The sequence below is a fragment of the Aotus nancymaae genome, unplaced genomic scaffold (genome assembly GCF_030222135.1).
Source record: "Aotus nancymaae isolate 86718 unplaced genomic scaffold, 86718_ANA_hifiasm-v0.15.2.pri h1tg000079l, whole genome shotgun sequence".
Lineage (NCBI taxonomy): Eukaryota > Metazoa > Chordata > Mammalia > Primates > Aotidae > Aotus > Aotus nancymaae.
The window spans coordinates 26,473,697-26,501,213 of NW_026988494.1; the positions used below are offsets into that span (position 1 = coordinate 26,473,697).

The 27,517-nt window shown below is 48.3% G+C and overlaps 1 protein-coding gene across 2 annotated transcripts; it reads left to right on the top strand.

Annotated features, from left to right (window-relative positions):
* The first annotated feature begins 1,424 nt into the window (after positions 1 to 1,424).
* On the top strand, positions 1,425 to 27,517 carry PNOC (prepronociceptin). 2 transcript variants are annotated; one of them, XM_012435361.2, is made up of 4 exons: positions 1,425 to 1,529; positions 13,554 to 13,720; positions 22,859 to 23,310; positions 27,109 to 27,517. In XM_012435361.2, exons 2-3 carry the CDS (start codon positions 13,595 to 13,597, stop codon positions 23,261 to 23,263), a joined length of 531 nt encoding a protein of 176 aa, XP_012290784.2. In that variant the 5' UTR covers positions 1,425 to 1,529; positions 13,554 to 13,594; the 3' UTR covers positions 23,264 to 23,310; positions 27,109 to 27,517. The 2 variants fall into 2 exon arrangements, with proteins under 2 accessions (XP_012290784.2, XP_012290783.2); XM_012435360.2 differs by lacking the exon at positions 1,425 to 1,529 and having other exon boundaries at positions 13,574 to 13,720; positions 22,859 to 23,252; positions 27,109 to 27,514.

Sequence of the window (27,517 nt, forward strand, 5' to 3'; positions counted from 1 at the left end):
ACACAGATGGAAGGGAAACTTTATTCTCAGAACCTGTCACTCTTAACCTGGGCAGGTGTTTGCTTTCTTTCTTTTTACCTATTTTCTTTTTATTGAAATGGAATTCCCATAACAATAAATGCACCGTTTTAAAGCATATAATTTGGTGGGTTTTAGTATTCTTGCTATGTTATGCAACCATCACCACAATCTAATTCTAGAACATTTCCATTACCCCCAAAAGAAACCCTATACTATTCGCAGTCAGGGCAGATGCTTCTCCCTCAATCCTTCTCCACCCAGTCCCAGGTGGACAAGATAGCTGGACTTACCATATGAGTGAGTGCTTGAGCTCCTTGGATGACACAAGTTCAAACCCTGGGATTCTGGAATATTTTAGATCCTCTTGAGAAAACTAAGGACAGGGTCATGGTGCAATTCACCTAAGGTAAGGAAAGGTGGGGTCGCCAAGCATGCTAAACTCTCGAGCCTGTGCCTTCAGCCTGGGAGCTCCCTTCCTGCAGCCCACCAGCCCCGGCAGGTGCAGGAGACAGGGAGGCTCGGCAGTAAGGGACAGGGAAGCTTCCAGAGCTTCAGAGCCTCCAGGGCACTTGGTAGTGACACTCTAAGGTGCAGAAGCAGCTTTAAAAATCTCTCTGTTGTGACACCAGATGCTGATATGAGATTTCTAGATCCAGGTGGTACTAATTAAAAAGGGGGCTGTGGGGGAAGATGCACCACATTCATTAAGGGCCCTCGTGTGTTGCAGATTCAAACAGAATCTTCTTTTTCTACTCACAACCATCCTGGGCGGTATGAGACTCGTTTTCCGGAAGGAGGACCTGAGGTTCACAAAGAGATGTGTCTCACTCTGACCGTAAAGCCGAATTTCAGACACTGCCATCTGAGCCTCGAGCCTCAGCGTTCTCCATAGCACCATGCTGCGGGCACCTGTGGAAATGCCTCCTGACCTGGCCCAGGACAGGTAGAGCCACCCCTTGAGTGGCCTAGTTAGGGGCAGTGACATTGGTGGGGGCTTGGCTCAGCTCAGCCCTGAGCTCCTCCATGCCGGTGGGAGCTTAGCGTTCGCTCCCCTCCCTTCTGCCTGCCTCCTATTCTTCACTCCTCAGGCAAAAAGGTTGCTCAAGACTCCAGGATTTGGGGTCTGCCTCATCACTGTCACCAGGAGGCTTTTTTTCCTGACTTGCCAGAGCTCCCCGTCAGTCCTCTCAGAGCCTCTGGAAGCACAGGGAAGGCAGCTGTGGGATCCTGGCTGAACAGAGTCCAGGTGAAGCAGGCTTGAGAACAGATTGATGGGGAGGTGGGGATGTCACAGTTCTGATGGCAGAGCCGGGGGAGGGGAGCCGCCAGGAAGGCTTGCAGGTCCTGCTGTTTGGCTGATGAAGGGGGTCAGTGTGTGTATGTGTCATGGAGGTGGGCAGGGAAGGGGAGGGCTGTGCGTGGGGAGAGGATATATATGCTGGTGTGGCTGAGACAGCGGAACCGAGCCTCGCATCCATCGGAGGGAGCCGGGGACTGACAGCTCTCAGGTAGGCAACTGCACGGGGCCCCCAGCCCAACAGCGACTAACTGGACTAAGTGCGTGGAGCCCTGGGAGGGCAGGGCCACCAGGGGCTGGCTCCTCAGCCTCTCTCCTTTGTCCAGTGTGGATGCTGCTGGCCTCTTGCGAGATGGTTTCTTCATTCATCTCCTTTGCAGCGCTTGGATGGTGGGGAATGGGGGAGGGCTGAGGCTCCTTTTTAACCTCAAACAGATGCAGAAGCAGAAAGAGGGGAACTTGGAAATGAGGAAAAGTTTTGCTTCCCCAGCTATGACCCCTACGTGGTTGTTTCTGTGTGTCAAGAGGAGGCGGCTGGAGGAGTGAGGTCAGGGGAGGGGCAGGCACTTGGGAGGGGGCTTGCCTTCCTCGGGGTGGCCCCCTGGAAGCCCCTGGCCCCCTCATGAGGGTTTTCTCTCTGTGGCTTCCTTTCCTCCCCGAGGTGGTGTGCAGGCTGCTCCTCCGCCTATCACTCAACTTGATGCCATCCAGACGGGAGTTTTCAATCCAGAGAGAGCCGTTCTCCCTTCTGTCCCCAACAGAAATTGCTACAAATAACGGGGAAGGGCCAGAGCTGGGGAGTGTCCTTCACCTGTGTACACTGCTGAGCCCCGCGGCGTGTGAGTTCCAGGCAGCATGTCCACGGGCGTGACCTTGGTCGCCCAGACCCCGATGCCTTTCGAGGGCTCTTCTGTTCCTCAGCATCTCTCTCCCCTGCCCATCTCCGCGACCTAAAGGTCTTTGAGCAGGTCATGCAGAACAGTCCGTTCCTAAGTCACCGCCTCCGAACTCTCGAGGCTCTCCCGGCGCCTTCTTTCTTCCTCCTGTCTTTGTGCATTTCTCTCCCTCAAGTCTCGCCTCCCCGGGCTTCGCTACCCAGCCCCTCCTCCCCGCATCTCGCTCTGAACATGGGCAAGTTCTGGGGGAATTTCAAGTAAGGCAGGATGATTCGGGAAATGGACTATTTAAAGCAAGCTGCTTTGGACTTGAATACCCTGATCCTGCGCTTAAACATCTGTGTTTAGCTTCCTCAAGCAGCCCATAATTGCCCCAATTATAACCAATAACATTGTTCGGGAGACTAACAACAGATGAGCTTTGCACGGCATTCGCCAGCAAGCCCAGACCAGAGTTTTCAACACCGAGGGAAAAAGTAACTGCCTGGCTTCTTCTCAAAACCTCCCAAAGCAAATACTGCTGCCGGTGGGTGGCTACCGCATGCACCCTCTTTTTTTTCTCATTTGTAAAGTGTGGTAGGGAAACATTCCACAAGCTTACACTGAGACTGTGATGCCCTTAACGAAAAGGATTCATGCTCCTTTAGGCTGGCTGACTCTTCTGCAGGGGAGGGTCCCTGGAAAACCCATCCCCAACCACCACCACGTCAGTAAAAGCAGCAGCTTTTACCTCTCCATGTGCCGCCCGGTGCTGCCTGTCGAGGGCGCTGTAGTGCAGCCTAGGGTCGTTTTGAGGGTGCAGTTTTGTTGCGCACAGGGCGGCATCCCCTGATTTATCAGTTGAAGGCTGAGAGTACTTAGGGATTTGCAAAATGCAGGCGATTTGGCATTGTCAATGAAGGGAGTGATTGCAGGATTAGGTTCCAAACTCTGCTCCCTGGAGCCTATGACAGGAGCTGTCACTAAGCTATTCTGTATTCAATCAATCAGGTATTTATCATCTACACTCCACCAGGCAGGGAGGCTTGCAGGGGCTGTAGTAGATTCAACAGAGGTGATAATAGCAGCACTTTACATTTGTACAACGATTTAGGCGCTTTCACACCTATTATCCTCAGCAACAGCCCTGTGAGGCGGTGCCATTATCTCGGTGTTGCAGTTGGGGAAACCGAAGCTAAGAGATTAAATGATTTATTCAGTACATGGCAGGGGCAGGACTGAGCCGAGCCATTCTGGCTTCAGTTCATCTCCCCGTTATGGTCAGGGGTAGAAGAGAGACATAACACAAACATGAGAAACAATCAGAGGACTGTGCAAGGCTGGGTGTAATTCAGTCCTAAATTGCATGGTCCAGAGAGCAAGTGCTAGAAGAATTCGGGAGAAGGAGCAGTTTCTCCAGGGATTCCTGGGATTCCACCTAGTAGGAAAGCAGGTGGAATTTGGATGGGTCAAGGGCTTTGAAGAGGGAGGCAGCAGCCAGGTTACACATATAAAGGGAGGGCAAAGGAATTAACATTCCTTGAAACCCATTCTGCACCAGGCAGTGAGCTAAGCTTGTCTACATGCTTATTTCGTGCTATTACACACGCACACACATGCACACAGGTTGAAATGGGAAGTTTCGGGTGAGCGGTCTCCACTTGCACTGACACGGTTCAGTGATTCCTCATTTCCCCCCTTCAGCTCCACAGCTCCCAAAGCCCAAGGAGGAAGCACTGAAATCTCACGTGTTCTGAGTATCGGTGGAGCTACTCCTCAGGTATCTTAGGAAAGGGATGGGCCCTTTTCAGAAAACGGGAGCCATCCTGACAATGGCTGGTAGTGGCTTCAACTGCTGGGAAGTCATGAAGCAAACTGGATTTCCTAAACACCTTTATTTAAATGCCACAATCCAACATAAAGCTTTCCTTCTAATCACAAACTAGTTGTGAGATTTGGAGCACATCAATTTCAGGGGCAAGCGAGTTTTCTGGGCATCTCCCTAGACAGGCTACAGTTAGTTTCAGTCTCAATTTTCCGTGATCCTGTGGGGTTTTTTTTGTTTTGTTTTCAAAATACTGACAGCTGCTTCAACATTGCAGAAGCACAAAATCATCAGCCCTGGGGGGCCCAGGCTGGCAGGTGGAGTAGATAGCTTGCCTCGCTGTGCACCCCGAGCTCTGCCATCCCACAATGGCTGAGATCCAACCTCCCCTCTTTCCACACTGGTCTGCAATCTTCCCCCACCTCCCTTCCCCATTCATCCTTTCATTCATTCAACCAAGGAACCGTGCGTGGAGTTCCTGATGGAAGTCACACAGAGCAAGTGCCAAGAGCCCAGGGCTGCCGAAGCTCTGGCTTCCTCCAAACTCAGTGTCATGAAATGTTACCCAGCCTAGGCCCGTGTTCCCCAAAAGAGCATGCCTGCCCGAATACCCACTGGGAGTCTTTTGTTTTTATCTTACCTTTCTTAATTTGTACTTTAGTGGATTTTATAATGTATGTAACTTACAAATCAATTAGGCATGTGTACTCAGACTGGACTTCGAGGGATACAAAGTTAAAGAAGTTTAAAGATTGTTATCCTAGATTCACTGCTGCTTATCTGTGTTTTCCTACCTTTTGGAAAAGAACATTGAATGATTTTATTATATAAAAGTAAATAAAAGCCTTTCTTTCCTTCTTTCTTTCCTTTATTTCTCTCCCTTCCTTCCTCTTTTTTCTCTTTCTTTCTCCTTCTTTCTCTCTCTTTCTTTCTGAGTTGGAGGTCTTGCTGTGTTGCCCAGGCTGGTCTTTTGTTGCTGTTGTTTAGAGGCAGGGTCTCACTCTGCCACCCAAGTTGGAGTGCAGTGGCACAATCATACCTCTCTGCAGACTCAGCCTCCTGGGCTCAAGCGAGCCTCCTGAATAGCTAAGAGTACAGACATGCACCACCATATCTAATTTTTTTTTTTTTTTTAGAGATAGGGGTCTCACTATGTTGCCCAAGCTGGTCTCAAACTCCTGGGCTCAAGCAATCCTCCCACCTCAGCCTCCTGAGTTGCTGGGATTATGGATGCATGCCAATACACCCAGCGAAAAGTAAATAAAAGCTTTAAAAAAATTATTTAAATTATATTGCCAGTATATGTGGGAGCATGGCCCAGAAGCAGGCAGATGGGAGCTGAGGCCCCTTCCCACCTGCAACAACCCCGAGCACACAGCTTTCCCTGTCCACCCCCCACGCCCTTCCTATGGCTTTCCTCCCATGCTGCCCTGAAGCTACTTCCCCATGAACACGTCAGCTCCTTTTCCTCTTCCCTCCTTTCTCACTTCCAGGAGAGGACAAATATCTGGCCATTCATAAAATCAAAGAATATTAGCCATCTCATCTAACTGCCTCTTCTTATGGAGGCAAAAACTGAGGCCCAGAGAGAGAGAAGTTCTTGCATAAAATCCCACAGGTAACAGCAGAGCCGGACTAGCAGCCAGTTCTCGTTTCTGAGCACAGCTCTCGCTCATTCATTTCCCCCCAGCCCGGGGAATGCTTGACCCGTGCTGGGCAGGGCAGTTTTTCTCGCCTCCACCTCCTCCATGCTCTCTCCCGCTTTCCAGGTGGAAATTTAGATCCGAGGAGGGACACTTGAAGTGTAATTGTATCAGCCAGAAGAGAAGAAACTAAAACAGCCTGTCTCCGTAATAGCTGGTAAACAAGCACAAGCTTCGCTGCAGGAATCTTGTCTGCAATGGGGCTAAGAAATGGGCCATCAGGAAGACGCACCTGTCTTCCCATGGACTTGCAGCTGGTGAGCAAGGAAGAATCCCTTGTGAACTGGGGAGAGGCAACAATAAAGAGGTTGTCATCAGGCTGGGCACAGTGGCTCACGCCTGTAATCCAGCACCTTGGGAGGCTGAGGGGGGCAGATCGAGATTTGAGGTCAGGAGATCGAGACCAGCCTAATATGGTGAAACCCCGTCTCTACTAAAAATACAAAAAAAATTAGCCAGGCCTGGTGGTGGGCACCTATAATCCCAGCTACTCAGGAGGCTGAGGCAGGAGAATTGCTTGAACCTGGGAGGCGGAGGTTGCAGTGAGCCGAGATAGCACCACTGCACTCCAGCAAGACTCCGTCTAAAAAAAAAAAAAAAGAGGTTGTCATCAGACAGGGAGTCCAGAGTTCGGGACTAGAGGAAGTCCTTGAATGAATTCTCCTACATGAAGACAGCTGCAGGGATCACTGAGGGGCATGATCAGACACGAGTTTCAGCTCAGCCACGGCAAGTTACATCGACTCCTCAAGCCTCAATCTGCTCAACTATAAAATGGAGATAATAGCACTTACCCCACAGGGTGATGCTTATAAAGCAATTAGCGCAGAGCCTGGCTCCTGGAGCTCCAAAGTCATAGGAATGTGATTGCTATGAAATGCAAAGATTACGCCACAATGAGATTCTGTCAGAATTTGTCAACCTTCCCAACGCAGAAACTATAAAGTTTATGGTTTCGCAGAACATACAATTTGGAATCAACATACCTGAGTTTAAGTTCTAGCTCTGCTACTTTTAAGTTGGATGATCCTAGTCAAATTGCTTAACCTCTAAAACCTTATGTTCATCTTAAAAAGGTGGGTTGAAAGCCAGGAGCGGTGGCTCACACCTGTAATCCCAGCACTTAGGGAGGCTGAGTTGGGTGGATCACTTGAGGTCAGGAGTTCGAGACCAGCCTGACCAACATGGAGAAACCCTGTCTCTACTAAAAACACAAAATCAGCCCAGCATGGTGGTGCATGCCTATAATCCCAGCTACTCCGGAGGCTGAGGCAGGAAAATGACTTCAACCTGGGAGGTAGACGCTGCAGTGAGCCAAGATGGCGCCATTGCACTCCAGCCTGGGCAACAAGAATGAAACTCCATCTCAAAAAAAAAAAAAAAAGGTGGACTGATATTAACCCTAGATTATAGAGTTGTATAATATATGAATATAAAATTCTTTGGTAACCTGTCAAGAATACTCTGTACATGTGCTTGATGAAAAGGATAGAGGTGTGTCAACCTCTAGCAAGAGCAGTCCCTTCTTCTCTTCTCTGCTGGCAACATCTAAATTACAGGCCTTTATGCAGGTCATAAGACAAAACTCAATTAGGATTCAGCTTTGGCTAAAGCTGCGTGTGTGATTCTCCAGACAAGCAACTAATTATATTGCCCTTAGAAGCAAGATTACATGCAAATCGATTAAGGCCAAACCCTGGTGGTATTTTATCTTTATAAACAGCAAGGCACAATTAAATTTATGAGGTGTCATTACCAAAAGAAAATGCAATTCAACATTTCTTTATTCAATATGAGACGCCCAGAATATAGTATTGCCACATAGAAGTAGCTGAGCTTGGCTCACCAAATGAAATCCAAGCCATGTAAAATTCAACCTATGCAGCTAACTTTTTGTTTACTGATGTTTGCTATGGTTGTATAATAAATAGCAACAACCCATCACTATTCCCATTACACGGTTGAGAAGACTGAGGCTCACAGAGGTGAAGTGATCTGTACGCAGTCCCACCGTTACAAAGCGTAAGGTTTCAGCATCAATGTAACAGCAAACCTGTTATGATCCCCACTTTGTAGTTGAAAAGACTGAGAATCTCAGAGGTGAAATGACTTGCCCACAGCCACACAGGTCCACAGTGTAAGGTTTAAACACAAATACGACTCGTGAAGTAACTAAGTGCTCATCTCCATTCAAATCCAGAGCATCATCCAGCATCTAGATATAGTCAAGACTTCTTAAAAATGAAAAACATCTGCTGAGCTTTCAAAGTTCAAAATCTGATTTAACCTAGAACACAGTTGTAGCAGGTGTTGGGAGGTATTTAAAAAATACAGAATGCTGCCCCTCTTATGATGATATCTACATAATTTTGAGTTTTCGCTGGCATTAATCTCATTTTAAAGCTTGCAAGCCACCTGTGGGATGGGTGGAACTATGTGGTTATTTCCATTTGGCGGATTCTGTGAATGGCAGGGGGCAATGGACAGCATTGAGTATGGATGCTTCCTCAAATAATCGGTGGAGTCGATTGTTAGAAGTTAGGGAAGACAGAGACGGGCTGAGAAGTTGGAGTTCAGAGGGTGGACATGCCCCTGACCCGCAGGGAGGCCTGGCTCGTGCCAAGGACAGTCAACAAGGTCTCCCCAAGTGCCAAGCTGTGGGGCCCCACATTTCGCCTGCAGGAAGGCTATCAAATGAAGCACGCACTAAGTGTCCCAGAAGCTCATCTTCCTTTTTCACCTTGCCCCTAAATCCCATTTACCCAGAATTTGAGATGGCAAACATCAGCCAAACCAGACAACCCTTCCTAAATGTGCAAGTTGCCCCGGTTAATGAAGTTCACAAAAAACCCTCAGCCAGAGAGCATTTCGCTAACATCTGTCACAGCTTGTCACCTCAGCCTATGTACACATTCTGTATTACAACCTTGCATTAGGAAGGAAAGGAAACAGTCCCTTTTCTCCTCCCTTCCCTTTCTTCTGCGACATACAGCTACTGCCACCACGTGGCTGTAGAGGGCACAGCCACGCTGTTTGGGACAAATTCTACAAGAATGTCTATCCAGAAAGACAGAAACTTACTAGAGTGAGAAATGTAAGGCCAGGCATGGTGGCTCATGTCTGTAATCCTAGCACTTTGGGAGGCCAACATGGGTGGATCACCTGAAATCAGGGGTTCAAGACCAGCTTGGCCAACGTGGTGAAACTCATCTCTACTAGTAATACAAAAATTAGCTGGGAGTGGTGGTGGGCGCCTATAGTCCCAGCTACTTGGGAGGCTGAGGCAAGAGAATTGCTTGAACCTGGGAGGTGGAGGTTGCAGTGAGCTGAGATTGTGTCACTGCCCTCCAGCCTGGGCAACAGAGTGAAACTCTGTATCAAAAAAAAAAAGTGTTACAGAGTGAATGCTATGTGCAGGACTCTTTTCTTCTTTTCCTTCTCGTATATAGTTCTTATTGCTATTTTAATTGATTACAAACGTGAACCCACTAATCATCCTCTGAGATAGCTACTGACTTCATCCCATGTGTGCAGATGAGGAAAGGAGAGGTCAGGTACAGCTAGCAGGCTGCAGAGCTGCGATCGGAAGCAGGCAGTCTGTAGTCATTAGCAGATGGGAAAATGCATATCGCCACAGCTTGGGTCTGTTGTGTCTGTGTTGATGGATGGGGCCCCCGAGGCTTGCCGGCCTCCCACTATGACGTGCTCTTCCAGATGCCAGGCAGCAGAGGAGACTGATCTAACTCAGACCAGGGGGTGGACATGGCTTCCCAGAAGGGCTGATGCTTGAGGTGTGTGTGAAGGATGAGTTGGAGAGGGAACAGCAAGTGCCAAGATAAAAAGACATTAAGAGGCTGGGCACGGTGGCTCATGCCTGTAATCCCAGCACTTTGGGAGGCTAAGGTAGGCAGCTCACTTGAGGTCAGGAGTTCAAGACCAGCCTGGCCAACATGGTGAAGCCCGGCCTCTACTAAAAACAAAAATCAGCCAGATGTGGTGGTGTGTACCTGTAATCCTAGCTACTCAGGAGCCTGAGGCATGAGAACCACCTGAACCCAGGAGGCAGAGGTTACAGTGAGCCAAGATTGTGCCACTGCACTCCAGCCTGGGTGACAGAGCAAGACTCTGTCTCAAAAAAAAAAAAAAAAACATATTAAGAGCCTGATACAGTTGGGACCTATACATGATTCGCTGAGACTAGAGACTGTGCGAGGTTAGGTGCTAGGAAATGAGTCGGGAGTCAGTGCTGAGTCCTTGGAACTCCTCCTGACAGCAATGAGTTTATAGAATTAGTTTAAATATGAAGTGACATCATCAGATTGGAGATGGCAAGCTTGGAGGGAAGCCAGATCATTAGGTGGACTAATTAGGAGGCTATTACAATAACCAAGGCAATAAAGCCCTGGTCCTTGGGATAGAGAAGAAAAGTTCATCTCTAATGCATTTTCAATACATTTAAATAGGCACTGTGTTCATGATTTGTTTCAAAAATCCATCTCAAATGTTAATTCATTGGCCAGGTGCAGTGGTTTATGCCTGTAATCCCGACACTTTGGGAGGCCAAGGTGGGAGGATCACTTGAGGCCAGGAGTTCGAGACCAGCCTGGCCAACATGACGAGACCTCACTTGTGCTACAAATTTAAAAACTAGCCAAGCATCCTGGGCTCAAGCAATCCTCCCAGCTACTTGGAAGGTTGAGGTGGGAGGATTGCTTGAGCCCAGGAGTTCGAGGCTGCAGTGAGCCGTGATTGCACCACTGCTCACCAGCCTGGGCAATAGAGCAAGACCGTCTCAAATGAAAAGGCAACTCATTAATTTAACACACACTTATTGAGCACCCTAGTAGCCGTCATCTTCAGTATGAAATGCTTTGATGATGCACAAGAACTAGGGTGGGCTCCTGACATGGTCATTGGGTGACCTCAGCTGGAGGTCTCTCCTTTGATCACGTCTTTTTCATATTAGCACTTCCCAAACTTTGGCGTGAATACAAGTCACCTGGGAATCTTGCTAAAATTGCAGATCCTTATGAAAAATTAGCTGAGCCTGGTAGCGCATGCCTGTAATCCTAGCACTTTGGAAGGCCGAGGCAGGCAGATCATGAGGTCAGGAGTTCGAGACCAGCCTGGCCAACATGGTGGAACCCTGTCTCCACTAAAAATACAAAAACTAGCCAGTCGTGGCGGTGTGCACCTATAATCCCAGCTACTTGAGGCATGAGAATCTCTTGAACCTGGGAGGTTGCAGTGAGCCAAGATCATGCCACTGCACTGCAGCCTGGGTGACAGAGCAAGAGTGTCTCAAACAAACAGTCAAAAAGACATGCAGATCCTCATTCAGTGGTTCTGGGCTGGGGCCCAAGAATCTGCATTTCTAACAAGATTCCAGCTGGTCTGCAGGGTGCATTGGAGTGGCAAAACCTTCTACACTTCCTCAGTATCATCTGATGACAAAGCAATAAAGGCAGTCATTTTTGGTTTTCTACACTGAACTCTTTTTTTAAGGGAAAAGCTGCATACAGTGAAATGCACAGAATAAATGTACAACTCAATGGGTTTTGGCAAATGGATACACCCTTGTGACTTCAATCAAGAACATTTATGTTTCTAGAAAGTTCTTTGTTCCCTTTCCATTTAATCCTCCAAGTAAAGATGGTTCTACGGGGACCCAAAATGATAGAGTCCAGGGAAGCATCTTTCCGATTCAGAAGGCTTGATCAAAAAATAAGTTTCAAGGAGGAACAGTGAAAACTGCACGCCTTTCAGGCAATTCGACATAAGATTGCAAACCACTGATCTAACCAACCAATCTTTGGAGCTGCTATCTTAGAATAGTTCCTTTGTTCAATTTTTAATAGCAAGTTCCACGTGCCAGAGCCTGTGCTTGGCGCAGAATGCCAAGGTGAATCACATGGCCCTTTGCTTGGGAAGCCAACTGTCTTAGTCTATCCAGGCTGCTGTAACAACAGAGCATAGACTGGGTAGCTTAAAAACACAGAAATTTCTTTCTTTTTTTTTTGAGGTGGATCTTGCTCTGTCGCCCAGGCTGGAGTGCAGTGTCCTGGTCCTGGCTCACTGCAACCTCCGTCTCCTGGGTTCAAGCAATTTCCGGCTAATTTTTATATTTTTAGTAGCAATGGGGTTTCACCATGCTGGCCAGACTGGTCTCAAACTCCTGACCTCTAGTGATCCACCTGCCCCTCAGCCTCCCAAAGTGCTGAGATTACAGGTGTGAGCCAGCATGCCCCATCAACAACAGAAATTTCTTTCTCACAGTCCTGGAGGCTGAGAAGTTGGAGATCAAGACACCTGCAGAGTCAGTGTCTGGTGAGGGTCTATTTCCTGGTTCTTAGATGTTGGCTTTTTGCTGTGTCCTCAAGTGGTAGAAGGAACCAGCTAGCTCTCTCAGGCCTCATTCATAAGGGCACTAATCTCATTCAAAAGGGCTCAAGTCTCATGACCTCATCACCTCCCAAAGTTTCCATGTTTCCATCTCTCTCTTTTTTTTTTTTTTTTTTTTTGAGATGGAGTCTCGCTCTGTCAACCAGGCCGGACTGCAATGGCATGATCTCGGCTCACCGCAACCTCAACCTCCTGGGTTCAAGCGATCCTCTCACCTCAGCCTGCCAAGTAGCTAGGATTATAGGTGCATACCACCACATCATTTTTTTTTTGAGACGGAGCTTCGCTCTTGTTACCCAGGTTGGAGTGCAATGGCGCGATCTCGGCTCACCGCAACCTCCGCCTCCTGGGTTCAGGCAATTCTCCTGCCTCAGCCTCCTGAGTAGCTGGGATTACAGGCATGCACCACCATGCCCAGCTAATTTTTTGTATTTTTAGTAGAGACGGGGTTTCACCATGTTGACCAGGATGGTCTCGATCTCTTGACCTCGTGATCCACCCACCTCGGCCTCCCAAAGTGCTGGGATTACAGGCGTGAGCCACCGCGCCCGGCCTCTTTTTTAATAAAGACTGGGTTTTGCCATGTTGGCCAGGCTGCTCTCAAACTCCTGACCACAAATGATCCACCCGCCCCGGCCTCCCAAAGTGCTGGGATTACAGCGTAAGCCACTGTGCCTGGCCCAAAGGTCCCATCTCTTAATTCCATCACCTTGGAGGTTAGGATTTCAACATAGGAATTTTAGGGAGACAGAGAGAGATCATAGCACTAGCTTACATCTAGCAGGGATAAGAGACAAGGGACACAGAGGAAGAGGGAATTCAAGGTGTAGGGCGGTTGGGGGCATTCCTGGCTGCAGCAGGGAAGGCCAGGAGGATTTTCATCTTCCTGAGGCACTGAGTCATTAATAAATCTCATGTTTTACTCCTCTGACTTTTGCACGGCATTTTGCAAAACTCCCCTTACACATCTTATTTCCTCTTCACAATAGGCCTTTGACAAGGCAGGTGCCACCATTCCCCTTTTATGGGCTATGAAAACCAGCGCTCAGAGGTTGATTTAATGTCACATGCTGGTAAGCTGCAAAGCCATGCCTTCAGCTTCCAAGAAAGCCGTCTCTGCCACTGCACAGCTGCTCCTGAAAGTGCCCTTGTGGTGTTGAGGCCAGCAGGTGGCAGGAATCACAGGGGTGCCCTCTCCAGGAACCCAGACACGAACAAGCCTGTGCGTGAACACGGCTTGGGTGACAGGACTGGGTCGCCTATGGCCTTGACAATTTACACCTCTGGAAAGTGAATCTCAGGCCCCTGTTGCTGTCCTCCCAGAGAAAGCAGAGGAGGGTCTTTCCTGCATCCCCTGGGTTGGGGTCTCCGGCCCTGAGCAGCCCGAGAATGGCTGTACTCACTACTGTGCTCCTTCCTGTGTGTTCCAGCACCTGCTTCCTGCTCCTGCTCCTGCTCCTGCTCCTGCACCATGAAAGTCCTGCTTTGTGACCTGCTGCTGCTCAGCCTCTTCTCCAGTGTGTTCAGCAGTTGTCAGAGGGACTGTCTCACATGCCAGGAGAAGCTCCGCCCAGCCCTGGATGGCTTCGACCTGGAGGTAGGTCTCCTGGAGGCAAGGCAGAGAGGCTGTCCTCCTCCATGACTACCCCCTCCCTCCCTACTCCAGAGCAGACTTTGAGTGAGAAGCTAAGGCCTCTCCCGAGGTCACAGGACTTGCCCAGCATCACATGGCCTGTAGGAAACAGATGCAGACTGGAGCTGCCTCTTCCGACCCAGAACCCTGCAATCTTTCCACCTTACCACCCGCAGGAAGAGCCCTGCCTAGGATGCCAGGTTGTTCCCAGGGATAAAATAGTGCTACTCATTTCAGAGAGTTTGGCAAATTCAGAAAAGTATAAAAAAATAGAAAAAATAAAATCACTCTCAATTACACCAGTCAGAGAAAGAATCCTACTTTTTTTCACTTACCGTATTATACCAAGACACTTTTCCCATGTTATAATTTCTTTCCATGAACATAGTCTACAGTTGGCCCTTGGTATCCACAGGTTTCACATTCAAGGATTCAACTAACCACGGATAGAAAATAATCAGAAAAATTAAAAAATAATATATCAATAAAAAATAATACAAATAAAACAATACAGCATAACTATTTACATAGCATTTACATTGTACTAAGTATTATAAGTAATCTAGAGATGATTTAAAGTATACAGGAGGATGTGCATAGCCATTTTATTTATTTATTTTTTGAAGCAGAGTCTCACTCTGTCACTCAGGCTAGAGTGCAGTGGTGCAATCTTGGCTCACTGCAACCTCCACCTCCCAGCTTCAAGCAATTCTTCCATCTCAGCCTCTGGAGTACTGGGATTACAGGTGCCTGCCACCACACCCTGCTATTTTTTTGTATTTTTAGTAGAGCTGGGGTTTCACACATTGGCCAGGCTAGTCTCAAACTCCTAACCTCAACTGATCCATCCACCTTGGCCTCCCCAAGTGCTGGGATCACAGGTGTGAGCCACCGTGCCCGGCCACATAGCCATTTTATATAAGGGACTTGAGCATCTACAGACTTAGCCTCCTGAAACCAGTCCCCTCTGGATACAGAAGAACCATGGAATTTGTTTAACCATTGAACATGCATGTGCCCTTTATTTTTGATATTTCAGATAATTCAACAGTGAACCCCTCAGTATCAAAATGCTCTCTTATATTTTAAATTTCCAACTTAAGATACAAAGCCAATATTAACTTTTTCTTCATTAAGTAAATTGCTTTGTCAACTACCTACATTTCAGTGTAGTTATTCCTCTCCTATTAAACCCAGTATAGCTCAATTGTTTTTTACTTTATAGTCACATAACTTCCTTCAAAAGATGCCATCTTTTAATCCCTTTAACCTTTCAAAACAACCAGAAGCACCACAGTTCCTTAAGGCAGATATACAGATGTAGAAACGAGTATTTGGGGGAACTAATGCACCCTGGTGTCTCCAACCTCCAGGTGACAGAGGAGGAGACAAAACCCAGCAGACCCAAAGCTCCAAGCTCCTGGGCTCAGTGGTTTCCAAGCCCATTTTCCGACCAGTCTTAACTACCCAGGGCATCTCCAGCTAACCAATTCACTTACTATATTATACTAGGATCGATTTCCCACGTTATTAACTTTATTACTTTCTATGAATATCATCTACAGTTGGCCTTCGGTAAAGTGGTTACGATAAACCTCTTCTCTTATTCCTCCACCATGTTTCTTTCTGAGCTCTTACCCTGCTGATAATTCCCTCCTTCAGGAACCGCAGCCCTCTCTGTCCACGTGCTTCATTCTCTTCCCTACTCTGGCTACTGTGTTGGTTCCTTGTCCTCTCCCCACTCCCTACACAAAAAGGATCATCAAGATTCTCTGCATTTCACCTCCCTCTGAGAACCCACCCATGTATCCCAGGCCTTCTGCTCCCCTCAGGCTGCAGAAAACTCCTAGAAGCACCCTCCTGACCTCCTCTCTCCTGGGCTCCAGACCCACGTTCCCAATCACTTTCCATAGTTCCTGGGAAATCTTGCCTTCTCTTCCTGCCCTGCCATCGTGCCTGCCTCGGCCTCCTCCTCCATCCATAAATCCTACATGCACTTCAAATCCCAGATTAACTGGTCCCTGTAAGAAAACACTGCACCGACCCCAGTGGAGTGGGCCCTCCTTCCTTGTTTCTGATTGTTAGTCATATCTGCAGGACTCTCTCTCCCCATCTAGAGTGAACTTTCTCTGCTGATGGATCCAAGTATTCCAGCATGCAGCACGGTGTGTGGCACAGAGCACAGCTCAATAAACACATCCCATCCCCGTGGAAACTGGAAGATTCTAACACCATTAGTCTCCTCCTAGGCACATCTGCTGCAGTCTCTGTAAAGGTTTTACGTTTGCATTTTTCAGAGACTCAAAAATTTGGAACATGTCTCCATCTCTCCATAGCATCTTAAATATCTGGGGTCTAGACAACATTCTTAGCTTTACTTCTTTGAAACAAGTCAGCGGCCAGGCGTGGTGGCTCACGCCTGTAATCCAAGCACTTTGAAGGCCAAGGCGGGTGGATCACCTGAGGTCGGGAGTTCAAGACCAGCCCAACCAATATGGTGAAACCCCGTCTTGAAAAAGAAAAAGAAACAAGTCAGAAAATGGACACGTAAAGCCTCACAATAGGGGGACTAACCCTTCACAGTGCCCGCTCACCCCCCAGAGGATGTGGCAGCCTGCTTGTTTTGTTTCTAGTTTGTATTCACTTTTAGCCTAAGTTTAATGAAATGCCTAGAATATAGGCACTCAAATCCCATTTCCAAATCTGGCAGCCCTGGACTACATCCATTCTGTGACTGACTGGGGGACTCATATTTCAGCAAGGGTTACTTCCCCAGTCCCTCCTTCAAATTACATCATCCGATTCCCAGGGTCCTCTGGATCCTTGGCTTCATCAAGACACTTTTTATTTCTGCTCCTAGTACACTATTCAAGTATGGCTGGCTTGTTGTTAGACTGTAATTTTGGTTGGTAAATGACTCATACCCAAACCCATTGCAACGTCCTGGCCTTTAACCTCATTGTGGATGGTACTTACTTCATCAGCTCAAGGAGAAAAAACTGGATTCGCTAAGTGGTTTTAGAGACAAGAAATAAGGCAACCAATCCCCAAGTAAGAGTATGGGGAAATTTACTTGAAACTCCCTAAAACTTGGCCTGGCGCAGTGGCTTACACCTGCAATCCCAGCACTTTGGGAAGCCAAAGTGGGTGGATCACTGGAGGCTAGGAGTTCAAGACCAGCCTGGTCAAAAAGGCGAAACCCTGTCTCTACTAAAAATACAAAAATTAGCTGGGCGTGGTGGTGCGTGCCTGTAATCCCAGCTACTCAGGAGGCTGAGGCAGGAGAATCACTTAAACCCGGGAGGCAGCGGTTGCAGTGAGCTGAGATCATGCCACTGCACTCCAGCCTCGGGGACAAGGTGAGACTTTGTCTCAATCAATCAATATAATTCCCTAAAATTCTGTTGCAAAAGAAACTACCTTCTGGTAGTTCTATCTTCATTAAATGAAACCTCTAACGACGTGACTTGCAGTAGGAGTTCCTTATACATTTGTCTTCTATGCCATTCATCTGCTGTATTTGTCCTCAGATAGTCTAGCGCGACCTCCCAAAGCAAGTAACTCCCAAATGTCTTTAGTGGCAGGAACTTGACCACGTTTATGAGCTTCTTTATCTCCAATGGGTTCATGTGCCTGTTTCCCACTTTGTACCCTAATCTTTGAGCCCAGACACCCAAATGGCCCTTCACTCACTTTCCCCATAAACCCAGCTTTACGGATCAATTTTGCAACATTCTGAGACTCCAGATGCCCATACGCATTCTGGTTTAATATAGCAATGCCATCAGAATGGGCTGCCAAAACGTGTCCAGCTCACTTAATAAGTCATTAACCCATCTCTGGAAAAAGGCTGGTGAGTTCCGCACACCAGAGGGCCATGCATTAAGCTCATATGCCCATCTGGTGCTACAAATGCTGTTGTGAATTTGGCTTCCTCCTATTTGCCCAAAACCTCTCCTAAATCAAGAATTAAGGTGATTTTGTTAGCATCTAATTGATCTAACAGTGCATCAAGTCTGGGTATGGACTGTGGCATCTGGTGTGATCACAGAATTTCATTTTCTCTGACTGACACAAAATCTAATCACCATCTGGGCTTAGAAACCCAGGGGCTCACAGAAGATCGAAGCACCTCCAGGTTTAACAACTCTCCCACCTGTTTCTGTAAACTGACGGACCAGAGTAATTCCACAAGCAGTTTGGGGCTCCTATTCTGCCAGGACCGGATCAAGTGTGCTCAAAGCCCAGCTCCAGCTTCACCGCTCTGCCTCAATGGCTTTCCCAGGGCCCGCCACACTTCTCCACATCCCTGTTGACTTTGTAGAGCTGAGTTTCTCACATTTGCCACTATGGGCACTTTTGACGGGGGAATTGTTGTGGGGCTGTGCTGGGCACTTTGGTGCCATTAACACACACACACACACACACACACACACACCAGTTCTGACAACCAACAACATCTCCAGATATTGCCAAATGGCCCCTGGGCGGGCAAAATCACTCCCAGCTGAGATCCACTTCTGTCAAGTACTAACTCAAGAGGATTCTGATCTGAAAGAATATACTAGACGTTGATTCTGGCTGGTTTTCTTCAAAGTATTTCAGGAGCAGGCTAAGTACAGATCCAAGTGACCCTTTCTCTGTAAGAGTCTATAACTGCCATGTTCCATGACGGCTCCTTCCTCCTCAGAGAAAGTTCCAAAGCAGGTCTCTTCCAAGTATCATCCAGCCTCAGAATCACCGGGGCTGTTGCTAAAAAGGCAAATTTCTGGGCCCCACCCTTGACTTAGCGAATCAGAATCTCCAATGCTGTAGGCTAAAAATTTGCATTCTAACAAACTCCAGTAGCATTTTTTTTTTTCTTCGAGACAGAATTCTGCTCTGTTGCCAAGGCTGGAGTGCAGTGGAGCAATCTCAGCTCACTGTAGCCTTGACCTCCCAGGCTCAAGCAATCCTCTCACACCTTAGCCTCCCAAGTAGCTGGAACTGCAGGCATGCACCACCACACCCCGCTAACATTTTTATTTTTATAGAGACGAGGTCTCCGTATGTTGCCCAGGCTGCTCTCAAACTCCTGGACTCAAAGGAGCCTCCTTCCTTGGCCTCCTAAAGTACTGGGATCATAGATGTGAGCCACTATGCCCAGTACAGTAGCAATTCTTATAGAATACTCCAGAAGTTTGCAACTCCATTGTTTTTAAGGCAGCCCTCCCTATCTTTGGAAGTTACCTATCATGTTTTATAATCAGTAACATCACAAGTGTGAAAAAGCAGTTCCCTGCATCTCCCTGCTAAGGTCATTCTGTCAGCAACTAGGTTTCATGCGTTAAATATCTCTGAGCAAAAGCTAAATGAAAAAGGCATGCTCAGAAAAACCATGGCTTGAGCATCACTAGGGGCCAGTGTCACCTCCTGTGACTAACAGGTGGACTTGGACAGGTTGCTCCTCGGAAACCCTACCAGGGAAGGAAAGGAACACTCGTGCCAGACCCAGTCCCCGTCCGCCCCCTCCAGTCCCCGTCCGCCCCCTCCATTGGAATATGGGCAATCCGCCCATCCAAACCTCAGCTCTTGGTCTCGTAGAATCCTTCTTGCATGAATTGCCACTAATTCATATTGCAAGCCCATAGAGGGAGCTGAGTAGATGTCTGGGTTGGGCCACAAGGCATCTTTGAGTAGAACTCAGGTTATACTGTTATCTAACCATGTCGTTTTGGACAAAGTACTGAACCGCATCATAAAATGCAAAGATTGAATTACATTCGTGATTTGCAAACACAGGCAAATATCGGAATTATCTGACCTTTGTAAAATTAAGTTTTTAATTCCTTTGTAAAAATAGGTTTTGATCCCTGGTTCTATTCTTCAGAGATTTAGTTGAGTCTTGAAATTCTGTGTTTTTAAAAGCTCTGCAGATGATTGGGACTCACATCAAAGTGTGGGACCCTTTAGACCAGGTGGGGTCTCTGTCTCAAAAAAAAAGGGGAAAAAAAAAAGAATAAAAGAATCCTGGACTAATGGGACAGCCGAGTAATCAGATAAGTAAAGGGTGGCAGCAGGCTGACAGGAGCTGCTGCAGCGGTGCGCATGCTAAGCGCTGCGGGCATTCCAGTCCTGGTCGCAACTAGCTGTGACCCCTATTCCTCCAGGGACTCTTTCTCATCTCTTTTCCTTCCTTCCTTTTGCACTCTTAGCTAAATATAAAGTGACTTTTTGATTCATTCAGCTCAGTTCAATAAACCTCTACTGAAACCCTACTCTTTACTGGAAGGAGAAGATTCCTGCAAGGGATTCAAACATGAGTAAGATGTGGTCCCTAACTTGTCATATTCTGCCTTAGAAGGTAGTGCAATTGGCCGGGCACAGTGGCTCATGCCTGTAATTCCAGCACTTTGGGAGGCTGAGGCGGGTGGATCACGAGGTCAGGAGTTCAAGACCAGCCTGGCCGATATGGTAAAACCCTGTCTGTACTAAAAATGCAAAAATTACCTGGGTGTGGTAGCATACGCCTGCAGTCCCAGCTGCTTGGTGAGGCTAAGGCAGGAGAATCGCTTCAACTTGGGAGGCGGAGGTTGAAGTGAGCCGAGATCGTGCCACTGCACTCCAGCCTGGACTACAGAGCAAGACTCCGTCTCAAAAAAAAAAAAAAGAGAGAGAGAAAGTATTGCAATTTAATGACATAAAGCATTAACATTTCCACAAGAGGAATACAAAGTTCTGCGGGAACACAAAGGCAGGAGAGAGCGATTCTTGCCAGGGAACTAGAAGGTATCAGAGAGGGGCAGCACTGGAGCTTGTCTGGTTCCCGAAGGATGGAGGGAAGGATGCAAGGAGGTCACTGCATCTAAGGGACAGAGAGAAAGGCATGCGGTGGGAGGAGCTTTGTGGTATTTTAGGTGCTAGGACCAGCCTCATAGGCCTCAGGGTGTGTGTGATGAAGAATCGGAAATAAGACGTAGATGATGGGCTGGGCCAGGTGGTAGAGGGATTTGAATGCTCTGCTCAAGAGTTTGGCGCTGTTTTATGGATAAGATAAACAATCAGCTGTGGGCAAGGTAATGGCATGATCAGTTATTCTTCAGGAAGGGCATCCTGCCAGGGGTACCACATTGATGACAGTGGCAAAGACCAGAGGTGCAGAGATGAGTGAGGAAACTGCTCCACCTAAGAGGCACTTAGGCAGTGGCAGAGGGAGTGGGGGGAGGGACAGACCTGTAGACTGGCAGGATAGGGGCGGGGGAGGGGAGGAAAAGATATGCCCAGGGCTTGAAATCTTTGTCAACTGGGGAATGAGGTGCCACTCAGAGACAGGGACCGAGAGGCCAAGCAGAAGGACCAGAATATCAGATAAGAATGAAATTCACCTGCTAGCAACAAACACCTAAAGTGACAGTGGCTGAAATCGACAGAAATTCAGTTCCTCACAAGGAGTGAGGACGGGACAGCCCAGGGCTGCGATGGCAGCTCCAGTCTCCTCTCTCTTCCCTGCCAGTCGGCAGCTTCTAGGCCATGACTCCCATCCTCTGAGTCGCTGCATGGTTTCTAGATGGCAAACACCGTGTCAGCCAAAATGTCCACACTCCAAGAAGAAAGTTGGAGGAAGAGGAAAACGGGATGTTCTTCCCACCTAAGTCAGTCTCCTACTTTCTTGGAAACCTCACCTGATCCCTGACCACTTCCTTTTATTTTTTTATTTTTTGAGGCAGAGTCTCACTCTGTTCACTCAGGCTGGAGTGCAGCGGCATGATCTCAGCTCACTGCAACCTCCACCTCCCAGGTTCAAGCAAGTCTTCTGCCTCAGCCTCCCCAGTAGCTGGGATTACAGGCACCCACCATCATGCCCATCTAATTTTTGCATTTTTAGTAGAGAAGGGTTTTCGCCATGTTGGTCAGGCTGGTCTCAAACTCCTAGCCTCAAGTGATCTGCCCGTTTGGGCCTCCCGAAGTGCTGGGATTACACTTCCATTTTTAATGTCATCAGCTACTTATAGCTCCAAGGAAGCATGGGAAACGTACGTGTTGCCTTTAGGAATAAAACAGTGTTCTGTGCATAAGGAGAAGGGAAGATGGATACGGGCTGGTCAGTTGCATCCTCTGCCCTAGAAGGAGCCCTGGAAGGCAGGCAGGAGCTCCACGCTATGATGAGGGGCTCTGCCTGCTGACTCACAGCCCCAAGGTCAGGTTGAAATGGGGTTTCCAGCTCGCTAAGACCAGAAACCTGGACTGAAATTAGGGGTGAAGCCAAAATAGCAAATAGGAAGAAAAGCAAATAGGCAGAGGCTTCCAGTAGGCCCGATCAGAACCAAGAAGTTGGGAGGTGGGGGACCAAGGTCAGAGCCAGCCAAGAGTGGGTAGAGAAACAGCGTGGTCCAGCTGGTGGGCAGGAGAGGCAGAGCAGAGCGTTCCCAGGGGCCAGGCGTGTCTGCTGGGCTCACATCTGATGATGGCATCTCTGCCCTTACCTGGAACTGATCATAGGTTCAGCCCCGCACGTCCAGCCTGCCTACACCCCACAGGGTCTTGACCCCCATTTGCTATAAATGATACACAGATAATGATGACTGCTGTGGGCCAGATGAAAAATTAACAACACCCAGGTAGATTTTTACACAGTGACCTTAAAATAGACATGCAGATTTGACTACATACTTTCACATCCCCAATTTCTTTAACCCATCTGACCTTCCACAAGCCTGAGAGAACAAAATAAAATTCTTTATGGGTGACAGTCATGAGCCGAGCTCAGCTCCAAAAACCCGACCAAGATATAACAAGGTGTGGTGCTGGGCGCACTGATCCTGTGTTAACTGGCTATCGTAAACGTGTTGTGACATCAGAGTAAGTTACACTCACCTCTCTGAGCCCTGCTTCTTTGTAAAATGATGGAGCAGGTTCCGATGATTCCCTGTTTCTTTCCAATTCTGAAATTCTGCGAACCCAAAAACCCGTGTAAAACTGCTCCAAGTTACTTGATACATTAGATGCTTTGGAAGCCCTTGCATTGGTGCAGGTACAGTCGACAGAGGGCCGGATCTCCTCCCTCGCCTTGGACTAACAGAGGTCCTTGTTCCTTCTCCCCTCCTCTCACCCCTATCTTTGCAGCTGTGCATCCTCGAGTGTGAAGAGAAGGTCTTCCCCAGCCCCCTCTGGACTCCATGCACCAAGGTCATGGCCAGGAGCTCCTGGCAGCTCAGCCCGGCCGCCCCAGAGCACGTGGCGGCTGCTCTCTACCAGCCCAGAGCCTCAGAGATGCAGCATCTGCGGCGAATGCCCCGTGTCTGGAGCCTGTTCCAGGAGCCTGAAGAGCCCGAGCCTGGCACGGAGGAGGCTGCTGAGATGCAGCAGAAGCAGCTGCAGAAGAGATTTGGGGGCTTCACTGGGGCCCGGAAGTCGGCCCGGAAGTTGGCTAACCAGAAGCGGTTCAGTGAGTTTATGAGGCAGTACTTGGTCCTGAGCATGCAGTCCAGCCAGCGCCGGCGCACCCTGCACCAGAATGGTAATGTGTAGCCGGAAGGGGCGCTCCTCCCAGCTGTACCGGCCACTGCAACCCATGAGTGAGTTGGGCACCAATAAACTGGGGGCAAGCAGAGACTCAGACACCACCTTAACCTTGCTCCCAGGCCTAGAAGCACATTCATTCACACACACACACACACACACACACACCCTCAAGGATCATCCACACACACCCTCAAGGATCATACACACACACATACACACACACACACACCGAGGATCATCCCCAAACACACACACACACAGCCTCTCAAGGAGTCAGCCCACCCTTTCTCTAGGGAGCAAAGATTTTCCTCTGATTGTGAAGCCGACGACTCCTGGCTAAAGACTGGTTACCATGGGGATAAGAGTAGTATGTTAAGATAACTAGTTCCCCTATCACTCCCCAGAAGCTTAGTTACCGTGGGGACAGTTAAGTGGACCAATACTCCCATCCGGTTGCCATGGCAACCAGTCAGCTCACCTGTCCTCTAGATGGTCTCTCTAAACACCAGGAGCGGAACATACTCTCAGCCATTCGCAGAGTCCAATAACTATAGTTATGATGGTGCTACTTGACCTTCAAAGACGGCTGACCTATCCCTCGCCTTTCCCCAGGTCTCGGGGTGCCTGGCTCAGTGGCAACATTTAAGTTTCCCATTTTACCTGGCCAAGAGTTCTTGTTACGATCAGGAGTTGTGGTTTCTGCTCTTCCTCCATCCACAAGCCATCTGTCCATCCTGCCACCTTGCCGGAGAGGGACTGATCCCTTGTGGTCAATGGTATCATTACTGAGCAAGACATGGAGAATTTGGCCAATGGACCTAGTAGCTACTAGAATACGGACTAAAGGGGTTCATCTTCTTTCCTCCATCTCGCTTCTTTCCAGCGTGCCATATTTGTTCTGGTTTTGTTGGCTTGCTTGCTTTTATTCCTCTCTCTTTTCTTCCTTGTTCTCTTTCTTCTGCTCTGTTTCTACCCTCTCAGGCACCTGATACAAGTCTACATGTCTAATAATATACATCAAAGACTCTAATTGAGGCCAGGCGCGATGGCTCATGCCTTTAATTCCAACACTTTAGGGGGCTGAGGTGGGCGGATCACCTGAGGTCAGACGTTCAAGACCAGCCTGACCAACATGGAGAAATCCCGTATCTACTAAAAAAACAAAATCAGCTGTGTGGTGTCGTGCACCTGTAATCCCAGCTACTTGGGAGGCTGAGGCAGGAGAATCACTTGAACTCAGGAGGCAGAGGATGCAGTGAGCCGAGATGGCGCCATTGCACTCCAGCCTGGGCAACGAGAGTGAAACCATCTCAACAACAACAACAAAGACACCTAATTGATTACCTGGTCATTCAAAACCCAACTTTCCTTAGGCCATCAACCAATACATCACTTTGAGCGACACTGACAAACTAGCACAGTAGAATTTTCTGAAAATTTAGAGAAGTCCCCACCATCAAGGCTATGTGCCTTAATTTGTATATGGGAATACGATCATCTGCAGAATCCTACACATCTCCTTAAAGAGCTAAGAAACTTGCCTGTATTCATCTATTTTGCATTGCTATAAAGGAAAACCTGGGGCTGGGTACTTTATAAACGAAGTTTATTTGGCTCACGGTTCTGCAGTCTATACAAGAAGCAAAGCACCAGCATCTGCTTCTGGTGAGGCCCTCGGGGAGCTTTTACTCATGGCAGAAGGGGAGCTGGCGTGCCTCATGCAAGAAGGGGCAAGAGAGGGAAGAGCGGAGGTCCCAGCCTCTCTAACAACCACGTGTCCCATGAACTCATTACCGTGGGGTGGGTACCAAGCCATTCCTGAAGGATCCACCCCCACGACCCAAACGCCGCCCACTAGGCCCACCTCCAACATTGGGGATCACATCTCAACATGACATTGGAAGAGGACAAACTTCCACACCGTATCATTGCCCTAACACAACCAGTCAGTTCATCCACATCACCCCAAAACATTACCCAAGTGGGGCTTCTCCCTGAATCACAGCATAGGAGAAAAATGTCTGCCTGTGCTGTTTTATGTTGCATCCCATAGTCAGAGGCAGCCGTGTCACTAATAACCTTCGTGAAGACATATGAGTGCACCTGCTAATGTTCGGTGCCCACCCTTGAGCACAGAGACAGCCCCTTTGCAGGTAGGCCAGCATGTTCACCACAGGCCCGTTACCAAATACGGGCACATGTATTAAGTGGTGAAGAGAAGGCTGATGTGTTTATTTTAGCAGGATGACTCATCTCCAAAGGCCCCAAATTAACCTGCACTGCTTTTGAGCCATCCTCTTGGATCCTTCACAAGCCTCCTGTTTCTTTCTAAGCCGTATCTCCACAGCACCTAACACAAATCGTTCAGAAGTAGCATGGGTTGAATTCTTTCAAATCTTAGAGAGATTGCTCTTTAAAGCGTCTCTTCAGGGACACCGAAGCTCGTGTCTCATTCTGAACGATGACGATGTTCTTTACTTAAACACAGTTGAAAATCAGGCCCATTAACAGGAATCCATTTATTTTTTTAAAAATGATTTGAGCCTCCATCCAGGCCATTGGTTTTTCTAATCTTCTATTATGCTTCCCACTGAGAGGCACTGAAATAAAGCCGGGAAGGAGCTTCTGTCGGCGGCTCTGCTCACATGTCAAGTTCTGGATGGAGACTGGAAACATTAACCAGCTCATTGGGGTATTACTGATGACTCTCCTTTCTCCTTCTGCAGCCATCTCTCTGTTTCTTTCCCTGCTACATGCACGGTGGGTGAGTTCCAATATGGATGTTATTTATGAGGGAGTCTGACAGGCGGCTTCAACCTTGTTTTCATCCACACCTACACCCCAACCTGCCCTACACGATGAAGATGTCTGCATCCTGGGGGACTCTTGTTACCAATGCCGTCCTTGACGTCTACATATCTAATACTAATCGACAGGGAGAAGGCTGGGAAGAAGTGGGGCCACCTTGCACTGAAATGGGATAAAGAACCTTATTCAGTGCCGGGCGCAGTGGCTCACGCCTGTAATCCCAGCACTTTGGGAAGCCAAGGCGGGTGGATCACCTGAGGTCAGGAGTTTGAGACCAGCCTGGCCAACATAGTGAAACCCTGCCTCTACTAAAAATACAAAAATTATTAGGCGTGGTGGTGGTCACCTGTAGTCCCAGCTACTTGGGAGGCTGAGGCAGGAGAATCCCTTGAACTCAGGAGGCAGAGGTTGCAGTGAGCCAAGATCATGCCACTGCACTCCAGCCTGGGCAACAAGAGACAAACTTTGTCTCAGAAAAAAAAAAAAAAAAACCCTATTCAGAAAGTGTAATGATGTCCTAGGAAGGAAAGGCGTTGGGGTGCAGGCCCGCCTCTACACAGAGCTTGTCACAGCTGGTCTTGGGTCTGCCTTCCTTTCCCCTGACCCTATACGACCTTCCTCTTTTCTGCTGCCCTCAGGCCGTGCCCCTTCTAGGCAGTGGAAACTGAGCACATTCATTTGTGCTCAGGTATCAGTGCCATCAGGCTCAAAGAGCACTTGGAAAAAAAGGACTATAGAACAAGGACGCTATTTTGCGTGGGCTCTGAACACCAGGGAGAGCTGTTCCCCGGGAGGGGCTTGTCACTGTGCCTTTCACAGCCCATGGACTCCCCTTTAGTATATTAGTCCAGCCAGTGGAGCCGGGGCTTGGGGAGCAGACATGTGGAGGAGCGGGAGGACCCCTCTGGCTATGTTAGAAACAGTTTCTTTGGGTTGATAGCTTTTCTTTGCCTCCCTTTCACTGCTTCAGTCTCTAGGGGGAATAGAAACAGTTCAGAAAAACCAACAGGTTTGCTATTTTGTAATCATTTCTGTCTCCGCAGGCGTCCAGGTGATCCCCCAAACAGCATGTGTCCAGCCCCAGACCTGCCGCCTGGGAACCAGGATTCCTTCTTCCCCAAGACACTGAGGACCTGCAGATCCAGCAGGCTTCGTTCGCCTCCAGAACCTCCCCATCTGGTTGTTCCTCCCCAGCCCCCGGCATGTTTCACCACAGCCCTGTTGCTACATCAGAGTGTATTTTTGTAATTCCTCCAGCTACCATAGCGATGGCCCGGTCTCTCCTGCTCACCTGCCTCGTCCCCCTTCTAGGGGCAGGTGAAAGGAATAGGAAATCGAACCTGGGGCTTTGACTCACCACTGCCATAACTTGTTTGTAAAAGAGCTGTTCTTTTTGACTGATTGTTTTAAACAATGATTTCTCCATTAAACTTCTACTGAGCAAATGGTTAA

What these genes read in the sequence shown, in the direction of transcription:
- PNOC (XM_012435360.2), top strand. Translation starts at nt 13,595, where the DNA reads ATGAAAGTCCTGCTTTGTGACCTGCTGCTGCTCAGCCTCTTCTCCAGT. An exon ending in TGGATGGCTTCGACCTGGAG is followed by an intron (nt 13,721 to 22,858) that starts GTAGGTCTCCTG and finishes CTATCTTTGCAG; the next exon opens with CTGTGCATCCTCGAGTGTGA. An exon ending in GCGCACCCTGCACCAGAATG is followed by an intron (nt 23,253 to 27,108) that starts GTAATGTGTAGC and finishes CTGTCTCCGCAG; the next exon opens with GCGTCCAGGTGATCCCCCAA.